The sequence below is a fragment of the Bubalus bubalis genome, chromosome 3 (genome assembly GCF_019923935.1).
Source record: "Bubalus bubalis isolate 160015118507 breed Murrah chromosome 3, NDDB_SH_1, whole genome shotgun sequence".
NCBI lineage: Eukaryota > Metazoa > Chordata > Mammalia > Artiodactyla > Bovidae > Bubalus > Bubalus bubalis.
This window is the reverse complement of record NC_059159.1, coordinates 40,841,450-40,851,679: the sequence shown is the minus strand read 5'-3', so window position 1 is coordinate 40,851,679 and position 10,230 is coordinate 40,841,450. Positions and strand designations below refer to the sequence as shown.

At 52.5% G+C, this 10,230-nt stretch overlaps 1 protein-coding gene across 1 annotated transcript; it reads left to right on the top strand.

Moving 5' to 3' along the window:
* The first annotated feature begins 1,287 nt into the window (after positions 1 to 1,287).
* Positions 1,288 to 9,839, top strand: RFLNB (refilin B). The gene is made up of 3 exons (XM_025280911.3): positions 1,288 to 1,583; positions 4,267 to 4,376; positions 6,304 to 9,839. The coding sequence occupies exons 1-3, from the start codon at positions 1,374 to 1,376 to the stop codon at positions 6,632 to 6,634; spliced, it is 651 nt and encodes a 216-aa protein (XP_025136696.3). The 5' UTR covers positions 1,288 to 1,373; the 3' UTR covers positions 6,635 to 9,839.
* The last annotated feature ends 391 nt before the right edge of the window (positions 9,840 to 10,230 follow it).

Here is a 10,230-nt window from a genome sequence, read left to right as displayed (position 1 = left end):
GTGTGCCTTGGGGCAAGTCAAGTTCCTTCTCTGTTTCCTGACCTGAAAGTGATGGGTGAGGAGAATAGGAGGGTTGAACCATTTCCAGCAGATCACAAACATCTGCCTGCTCTGAACTTGGACTTCACCAGGTCCCAAGCAGGACAAGGATCCTCTGTCTGCTTTTGCAAGGACACAGACTGAGCTGCCATGGAGGGCTGTGCACGGCGCCCACCTCTCATGGAACCAGGGAAGTCCCTAGCCCAGGGCATTGCTCCTCTCCAGAGCTGGCCCCTGCCAGCTAGGTCTGCTCACAGCTCCACCTTGAGGCTGAGCACCCATCAAAAACCCTCAGGGGAAGGTGGCTGGTGGGGGGGGGGGTACTTCCTGTACTTCCCAATATTCGGGGTGGTCTCTGAGAAACAGTACTCGAATTTTCTAGCGCTTTTAGATATGAGAATAGCCCAGTTCTACAGTTGGGCAGCTGTTGCAATGAGTTCCCACTCAGGCAGGGCTTCTCTGTCAAACTAACGAGGAAGGACAAGAAACCCGTCTGAAAAGCTGTGGCCACCACCCCCTCCCCGCCCCGCCCGGCCCCAGGGAGGGAGCCTTTCAGACAGATCTTCTCTCTGATGGAGAGCCGGTTGAGCCTCTCATCTGGTTCGAGGGCCACTCTTCACCCACGCTGAATTTCCCTGCCCGCTGTGGCCACGACCTGTTCCGCTGAGCACCCAGGCCAGGGCGTGATGCGTTTCCCCCGCCCACCCCGAGTCCCCTTGAGGATAAACGGAGTAGGCGCTCTTTTCCCCTCGGGGGCAGAAATGAGAGCCAGAGACAGCCTGAGAGGCCGCCCGGCTGAGCCAAGAGGCGGCTGGAACCATACGAAGTGCATTAACTATTAATAATTTCCAGTTGTTTGCTCGCTGGGTTCGGCCGACTCCCCAGGCCTCTGCGAGCCGGGGCTCTAGTCTGCCTTCCCCTCGACGCCTAGGGCTCGAGAGTCTAGCGTCCGTCGGCCCGGCTGGCCCAGGCCGAGAGGACAAGGCGCCCGTGGGCCCGGTGCGAGCGGGGTGTTGTGTCCGCCTGCGGCGGGGTGGACGGCCGGCTGGGGCGGGGGTCCCGGGTCGGCGCCCCCGGAGCCTGAGATCGGCCGCTCGCGGCGGGCTGAGAGGCCAGGCGGAGGGCAGCGCGGGCGGCGCAAGGCAGGAGCGCAGCGGCCCCTGGCGCCTGGCCTGGAGGCTCCGCCACCGCGGGCGGGTCGGGCCCGGGCGAGGCGGGGCGGGGCGGGGGGCGGGCCCGGGAGCGCGGCGGCCGGCGGACCCGGACTGCGCGCGGGCGGCTGGCAGGGAGGGCGGCCGGCGGGCAGCGGCCCCGGCCCCGCCGCGCGCACCGCCATGGTGGGCCGGCTGAGCCTGCAGGATGTGCCCGAGCTCGTGGACACGAAGAAGAAGGGCGACGGCGTCCTGGACAGTCCGGACTCGGGGCTGCCTCCCAGCCCCAGCCCCAGCCACTGGGCGCTCGCAGCGGCCGGGGGCGGCGGCGGGGAGCGCACGCCGGCCCCGGGGGCACTGGAGCCAGACGCAGCGGCCTCCCGCGCGGCCCCGGTAAGTGACCCCGCCCCGGCCCCTTCCCTCCCCCCCATCCTCTCTATCCCCCAACCCCGTGCCGGACCCCCAGGCGGTCTGCTGGCCCTCCCGGGGCGCGCTGTGGGCGCCGCCGCCCGCCCGTCGGGACGGCGTGGCCAGCGCCGGGAGCCCGGGGCGGGAGCGCGGCGAGAGCCTGGCCAGCTGGAGCCGGTGGCTGGAAAATTGTCATCGCCTGGGAGGCGCGGGAGCCCCGGGAGAGGCGGGCCGCCGCCTCCTCTCTTCGGGGTGGCGGCCCCCGGGGCTGCCAGGCTGCGGCTTGACCACATCCTGACCTGGCCGGGCCAGAGGGGTCCTGGGACACCGAGAGGGAACCCCAGGCTTCTCCGGGCTTTGCCTCCGCTCAGGTGGTTCCGACGGGCCTGCCCCACTCCCGGTAGATCTTGGGGAGAGGGATCTACTCCACTCCCGGATTCATTGAGCAAAGAGGGCCAGCTTTAGGGCACTGTTAGCAGCCTTGGAGGGGACCTTTTGAGATCAGTGGCCCCTCTTGGCCCATCACCTAACCTGTATCTGGCGCATGATGGGTGGGAAGCCTTTAGGTGGGTGGAAACGTTCAAGGATGAGTCCTTTTACTTTACTTTAAAACTTTTATTTAAAGAGAAAATGCAAGTACCTTAGGAATCGCTCAGATGGTAGTGTTTATTGCCTTTACCTAGAGTTCAAGGGACCCACATCCTGCCTACAGTCAAGCTCGGAGCTCTGAGCCCGCCCCTAGCCTTGGGGATGGCTGTTTGCAGCCCTCTTCCCTGAGTGAAGTAGTCAGTTGCTACTGACTCTAGTCAGTTGAGCTGCTGCTTCTGAGGGACCCACCCGCTTTGGTGCGTGGAATTCTTGATCCTGTCTCTCCATGAACATCACCGTGTTCTCTAGTTTCCATTAGAAGGCACCACTGGCTCCATGTTGGCCTTCAGAACCCTGGCCGCCTGGCCCTTTATAGCCTCATCTTCCACGTCCCCTGACCACAGGCAGATGGACACACCTGTGCCCCCGAGGCTGCTCCCTCCCTCTGGCGTGCTTCTCCCCTTCTACCTCTCCAACACCCAGTCCATCAAACCCCTGCCGGCTGCCCTTCGGGACCCAATTTGTCACCTCTTCTGGGAAGTCTTCCTGGATGCCTCCCAGAGCCATGCCAGGGGCTGTGACTTCGTCCCTTCCCCCTGGTGGGTACCTTGTTCAGGAGTCTGACTCCTGCTGCCCCGCCCCACTCCCAGCCTGCGCTGGGGCACACGTGTGCTCAGAGAGTGCTGGCGGCAGGAATGAGGAGGTAGAGGAGACAGGGCAAAAGGACCCAGTGTCTGTGTGGACACCTGGAAGAAGGCTGCAGCGTGAGTGTTGAGAGTCGCCTGCCTTCTCTCGGTGGCTGTGTCGTCCTGCAGCCCCCAGGACTGCTGGGAAGGCACCCCTAGGTTGAGGAGTGTCTGTGGACAGAGCAGGGCCCCCGTAATTGCTGGGGGCTCTTTCTGGAAGCTCCGCCCGGACACTTGGACCTGAGTTCCCAAGCCCCAGTGAGGGCTTATTAAACTCCTCCCCCCGACCCTGAGTTCAGGGCTGGACCATGGGGACCCCCACCTCTCCCTGACCTACCTGCTACCCTTTGGCTTTTGTATGTCCACCTTATGCCCCCTATTTGACACCTTGTCCTGGTGACCTGAGTCTTAAAGTCAACCTTCGAGAAATGTCTGCTTCCTGGAAGCCCTAGGGGTGGGGCTGCCACCACCATGTCCTGGCCCATGTGTAGGTTCTTTTCTCAAACCAGGCAAAGAAAATGACAGCTCCCAGTTACCCCAGAAGGGCTGCTCCCTTTGGCTGGCTTAACACAGAAGCCCTGACTCAAGTCAGATCAGGCGAAGAAAAGCGAGCACCTCAGTGGAGGATGGCCCTATCTCTGACTCAGGCTGCTTGGTGAATCAGAAAGCCCAATGCCCTGACCAGCCTGGAAGAGGGTGAACCCCTGGGATGCCGTGCTCTGGTTCTTGGAGTTTTCTGGACAGTGGAAGGTGCCATAGAGAACTTTCTGGTGTCTGCCTTTCCAGTGAGTTTGCAGATTCCTCCATCTTGGCTGGGTGTCGATCTGGCGGCCCCAGAGGCAGAGGACGTGAGGGAAGTTGGACTGAATCTTCAGTGTAAAAAAAAAAGAATCCCTGGTAGTGTTTCTTGTTGTTGGTTTTGGCCTTTTCTGAAGAGTTGCTGAGACAGTGATAGGGCTGGGGGCACGTAATTGAAGGTTCTGGTTAGCAAAACCCCAGTTCATGGCGGTTTTCTTTCTGTGCGATGATGCGGTAGTCCTGGGGACTGGCCGCAGTCACAATGCTGAGCTCAGATTTGCTTCCTCTATTCGTCCTTTCACGAAACCTCATCGGTGGAAGGGGACCCCCCACTCCCACCCCGGGTGTGCAGAGAAGGTCATGGAGCATAGGCTGTGACTCTGTTGAGGGCACCCAGCACCTTCATGGTAGACCCGAGATCTGAACACAGCTGTCCATGTTCTGCTGCTGCTGTGGATCAGTCCTTCTCTGGCATCATTTCCCGGTGAGGGCCACAAAATCACAGCTGGGCCCGTCAGCCGGAGGCTAGAACCAGGAATTCTGTGGGGAAAGCGTCAGATGGGCCTGTGGTCTGATTGCATTCTCCATCATTGCAGAATCCAGCTTCTCTCCCCAACCCCCTGGGCTCCGGCTGCTCACCAAGGTTATGCCCCCTGTCCTTTGGCGAAGGAGTGGAGCTTGACCCCTTACCACCAACAGAAGTAAGGTAAATACAGTGGGCACTGATTTCATTTCACTTCTGTTTTTGATTCCAGTAATTAATGCTTTTTTTTTTTAAATAGTCAATGACAGAAGTGCGCTAAACTCTTAAGGTTTGGTGAGTTCTCTTTGGGGTGTTCTTTCTGTATTCTAACCTTTTGAATATAGATACACTTATTAAAATGAAAATGAGATTGTGTTATACTGCAGCTTGCTTTTTATGTTTTCCTTATCATGGCCGTCAGATGTTTAAGTATTTGTAATAAAGTAATTCCTCTTTCTGGCATCACCGACTCAATGGACATGAGTTTGGGTAAACTCTGGGAGTTGGTAATGGACAGGGAGGCCTGGCATGCTGCGGTTCATGGGGTCGCAAAGAGTTGGACACGACTGAGTGATTGAACTGAACTGAATTCCTCTTTCTAGAAGCTGCTTTCCACATCTTACCCCCACCCCAGCATCAAGGTGCTATCACCTTGTCTCAGGTTCTGATTTCATTGGGCAAGTAATGTTCTTCCTCGGGGAATTTATCTTACCCAGGCTCATCTGGGGTCAGAGAGCCTTTGAAAGGCTCTGTTAAAAGACACATCTTTTTAAAGAAAGGAATTTTACTTTGGGTAACTAGTGGTTTTATAGCTGGATTTTCGTTGCATGAACACAAAGAACCCTTTGACACAGAACAAAGGCGACTCAGCAGTTTGGAGGTGAGCAGTTCAGCCTTTTATTCCTGGAGAGCTTGTATTTTGAACCAAATGGGGACATGACTTCATGACATGAGCTTCCCCAACCCCTTAACCTACTTGCCCAAGGAGAATAGATGTTCCCGTCAGACTCGTTTTGAAAAGACTGCTGATGCTTACTCCCCGACCAGTGGGTAGGGGATGGCGAGGGGCAGTGGTGTTATCTGTGCCTATGTGTGATGCTTGTACATGTTTCAGTAACTGGGAAGATGCAATAATTAGGAAGTCAAATGAATTCATGCTTTGCTTCCAAAAAAAGCCTCCCAAATTGCCCAAGAAGGACTTAACAAATAATAATAAAGTAGCTGCTGAGGAATGTGGATGTTAATTATTTTAAGGAAAGCTTTGATGGATAAGGTCACGTCTGGTTCCCTGAGCCTGAGGGGTCTCCAAATTGAAGGTGGAGGTGGCCCCAGTACCAGGATTCGGTTATCAGAGAGCTTTCAGAACCAGCATTCAGGATGTCTGGGTTCCCTTCTCCTCTCATTAAAGAGATGATTGTTCATTCAGAGGACAGAGAAACGACTCACCCCTCGTGGACAGGAGAATCTGCCTTGTTATATAATCATTCCCATCAATAGCAGTTGCTATTTAAACACTCTCCCCACTTATGCTGGGCACCTTTTTCAGAAAGGAGGGATTTTCCTGGTGTTAAGACTCCATGCTTCCGATGCAAGGAGTGTAGGTTTGACCCCTGGTCGGGGAACTAAGATCTCACAAGCTGCATTTAAGATCCAGTGCAGCTGCAACTAAGACCCAATAATATATAAATTTATATATTACTTCTATATAAGCATATATATATATATATAAAAGAGGAAACTGAGGCTTGGAAGTAATTTGGCCAAAGTCTGAAAATTTAAGTCAGTGGGAGCCAACTCCATTCTGTGGGGAGCAGAAATGCAGGTGAACTTGGGAATCCTGCATAGAGGCCCCAGCTCCATGCTCCCTCTCACTGTGACCTTAACATCTGCAACCCCAATTCCTTCTTCCGGCATTGTTGGGAAGGTTAATTAATTAGATCCTGGAAGTAAAGTGCTTAGAACAGAAAGGACCACAGGGTAAGCACTGGTCATAAACTCCATGCGGCTTCTCCCCAGAGTCACCGCATCTCAAGGTTTGAGGTCACAGTAGGGACCCCTGTGCCCCCAGCTCCGAGGAGCGGCTTCACGCGGCCTTGTGTCTCCCACCCAGGTACACGTCCTCGGTCAAGTACGACTCAGAGAGGCACTTCATTGACGACGTCCAGCTGCCCCTGGGCCTGGCGGTGGCCTCCTGCAGCCAGACCATCACCTGCATTCCCAGTAGCACGTGGCGCAACTACAAGGCGGAGGTGCGCTTCGAGCCCCGCCACAAACCCACCCGCTTCCTCAGCACCACCATCGTCTACCCCAAGTACCCCAAGACCGTCTACACCACCACCCTGGATTACAACTGCCGCAAGACACTGAGGAGGTTCCTGTCCAGCGTGGAGCTCGAAGCCACGGAGTTCGCGAGCGGTGATTACCTGTTGGAGGAGAACTGATTGGAGCAGGCTCCGGGGGGCCGGCCCCCTTCCCCGGGCCGGTCTGGTTGGGCCAGGCTGCCCTTGCATGTCCTTCTAGCCCCAGAACAGTCTAACCCAGAGATACCTCTAAGCCCAGCCTGGGGAAGAAAAGAAAATGTCACAGTAGCTTTTAATTATCCAGCGAATTCGGTTTTTACAGTTTTTTTTTCCAACTGTGTTTAAAGGGAGTGTATTTCCTAGTTTGCTGCTACATAGCTTCCCCGAAGTCTCAATTTGATGAGAAAATCAAAGAATGGCTTAGAGAGAAAGGAAAATGCCCCACACTTTGAAATAGGGAGGAGGGGGAGCGCTTCCCCCATTGGTCAGTCTGTTTGAGGAAGAGCATGGGAAAATCTCCCTGAGATGGAAAAAGTGAGTTTGAAGAAATTTCAGCCCCGGGTGTCTTCACTACCACAGAAGTGGTGCTAATTCAGTGAGCTGTGACACCCATATGGGTTCAATCTGTGGAGAGTTGAGTTCCATTCTGTTTTTTTTTTTTTAATTTCTATTTGTATTTCCTGTTAACTATAACTCTTTGGAATTCTCTCAATCTTTTTTTGTGATATGGGAAAAAAAACCCAAATCACAATATAAGATGCCTTTCAAAAAAGAAAGAAAGAAGGAAAGAAAAGGTTCACCCTATTCTTGCCTCTACAGTGGGGTCAGGTCAACTGGCGGCTGAGTTTGGGGGTAACAGGTTGGTTCCAGTTCCTTCCACTGTGGGTTCCAAGCTTGATTCCAAGCAAAGTGCCTTGAACCTTTGGCATCTGACAGTGTCTTCACTGGGGCTTCCTTGGTGGCTCAGTGTGTAAAGAATCCACCTGCCAATGTAGAAGACTCAGGTTCGATCCCTGGGTCAGGAAGACCCCTGGAGAAGGAAATGGCAACCTACTCCAGTATTCTTGCCTGGGAAATCCCATGGACAGAGGACTGATGGGCTGCAGTCCATGGGGTCACAAAAGAGTCAGACATGACTTAGCAACTAAACAACAGTGATGTCTTCACAAGCTTGTTTAACTCTTCCTGGTATGTGTTTTGGGGTTTCCAAATACTTTCTTAATTTTTTCACAAGGTGAAACATAGCAGAGGCCCCTTTGGAGAGAAACAGCATTTTGAGAGACTGCTTAGGGAAAACACTTTTGGGGGAGTCCACAAGGGGGACTTTACTCACAGTGGGAGCCAACGGCCATACCTAAGGCTTGATTCCCACTGGGAGATAGATGTTTCTAATGATCTGGTTCATCAGGGTGCGTGTCCTTTCCAGCAACCTTGGGTCGGCATGGCAGGAATTTTGCTGGTGCCTGAGCTCTAAGCTAAAAAGCAAGGAAATCTGCCCCCCACCCCACCCCCAACCCAAGTGAAATAAAGGCGAACTGAATATCGGGAGTGATGTCACAAGTCAAACTCCAAAGCCCGGGTGCCGTGGTGACTGTACATGTTCAAGCGTTCCTTTTAATGTGACAGTCATGGCATTGAGTGTGAATGGAAGAAACTGTGAATTTAGCTGATGGGGCCCCACAGAAGTAGGGACACAGGCTGGGCCAGACCAGGAGGGCACGGAGGCCAGGCTGCCTCTGGCCTTCAGCCTCTTGCCTGCCCTGCTTCACACCCCACCCCACCCTGCCTCACCTGGTCCTGACTTTTTCCTGCTGCCAATCCCTGTGGATTTTGAGTAAAGACGGTGGCAGATGGCTTTTGCTCTTCTGATATTGGAGAGAACAAAAGCGTGGGTATTTCCTTTGCATCCAGACGATGTCAGGTGCTTGCAGTCCTGGAAGCGCGCACTCCCACTGTATCTCCGGGTTTGTGCTGATGGCTTCCATCTGTCCTGAAAGCGGAATTGAGGGCTCGGTGGGTACCCTGGAGCCACAGCGGGACTTCTGTTCAAAGGAGAGCAGGTGTGACGATAATCACTGTCATTTGAAGTCATCAGAGGCCTAGCGGGCTAAATGGTCTGCTGTCTTTCTCAAATTTAACAGCAGTATGTCCAATTGTGCGCCTGACTAGAAGCATCCCTTCCGTGGAACGTGCAATCAGCTCCATGGTCCCAAGTTTGCCACCATGAAGCTCAGCAGGGGTCCCTCAGGGGGCACCCCAGAACCCCATAGTCTCCTCTCATCATGCAGAGCAGCAAATGCCTCCTGCTTTTGGAAGAGTGACACAGCATTTATGAATAAAAATGGCGTTTTCTCTCTGACTTCATAAGCTTGTCATGTAAGACACGTGATAAATGTAATTTTTAAACTATGGTAAGAGAATTCCCGTGGCTTTCTTGGTGGCTCAGTGGTAAAGAATCTGCCTGCCAGTGTAGGAGATGCAGGTTCAACCTGGCTCAGGAAGATCCCTTGGAGAAGGAAATGGCAACCCACTCCAGTATTCTGGCCTGGGAAATCCCACTGACAAAGGAGCCTGGCAGGGTACAGTTGCAAAAGAATCTGACATGAGTTAGCAACTCAAACAACAATGAGAAAGAAAATTCCAATTGCTCTGGCCCAATGGAGACACATGACGAGCTCAGGATAATGTCGTGGGCAGCATGACTGGAAAGACCAGTGGGAGGGAACGTCATTCATCTTTGAACGCGGCCGTGTGTTGAGATGCACATGTGAGGTTTTTTGATATGAAATATGTCAGTAAAGTAAGTAGAAGTGAGTGCCTGTGGATGTGTCGTGTGAATGGAAAAGCAGATTTTGATTTTGTCATCCACCAGGGACCCAACTGCAATTTTCTCGAATCCTTTCTTTTTCTCCAAATCTGCTTTGCTGAAAGTTGCAAAAAAGGAAGCAGGTGAAGATGTAAATTGAATGTCATCGATCAGTGGTGGATTCATATTAGTTCTCAAGGTGGAAGTGATGATTTTTAAAACCCACTGATTAAAAACAAACATTCCAAAGGGTGTCTGGGAAATGTCGTTTACTTATGAGTTAAAAAGTCTCTTTTCTCAGACTCTTAAATTTAATCTTTTGTGTAATAATGATCTATATATTCAGAGAAAGGTTTTCTTTTGAAATCACAGGCATTTGAAAAAGATTAAGTACCTCTTCATTTGATACATTTCCTGTTTCTAACCTTAGGAATAGTATTTGATGAAAACGATATTTTAAATTTATGTTTGACATCTGTTCCCCTCCATTTTGCTTTATGACTTCTTCATTTAATAATAAATTATCTTTAAAAAAACTCAGAGATGCTGCTCTTTTTTAAAAAAGTTGTAATGTTGGGTTAAGAAAAGTGAGAACAATGGCTCGTCCTCTTGAGAAATTTTGAGATGCGATTGTGAATTAATAATATAATACTTCTGACTGGGGTATGCATTATCCTGGAAGATTTTCCAAGGGGTTCCTGGGCTCTGGAATTTTAGGGAATTTGTTTGCGTACTCTTTCCCCAAACCGATCTGCCCTGAGATGCACCTGTGAGTGTCGGTGTTAGGCCAGTCCCTCCCAACCTACCCTTTCAAATTGCCTTCCTCCCATTTTGCAGAAGAAATCCATGCCTCAGTCCAACCCAGCCTGATTATTATTGTGATATGCTGCTCTGGGCTGGAAAAACCTGTATGTAGGGCAAAGGGACAGCT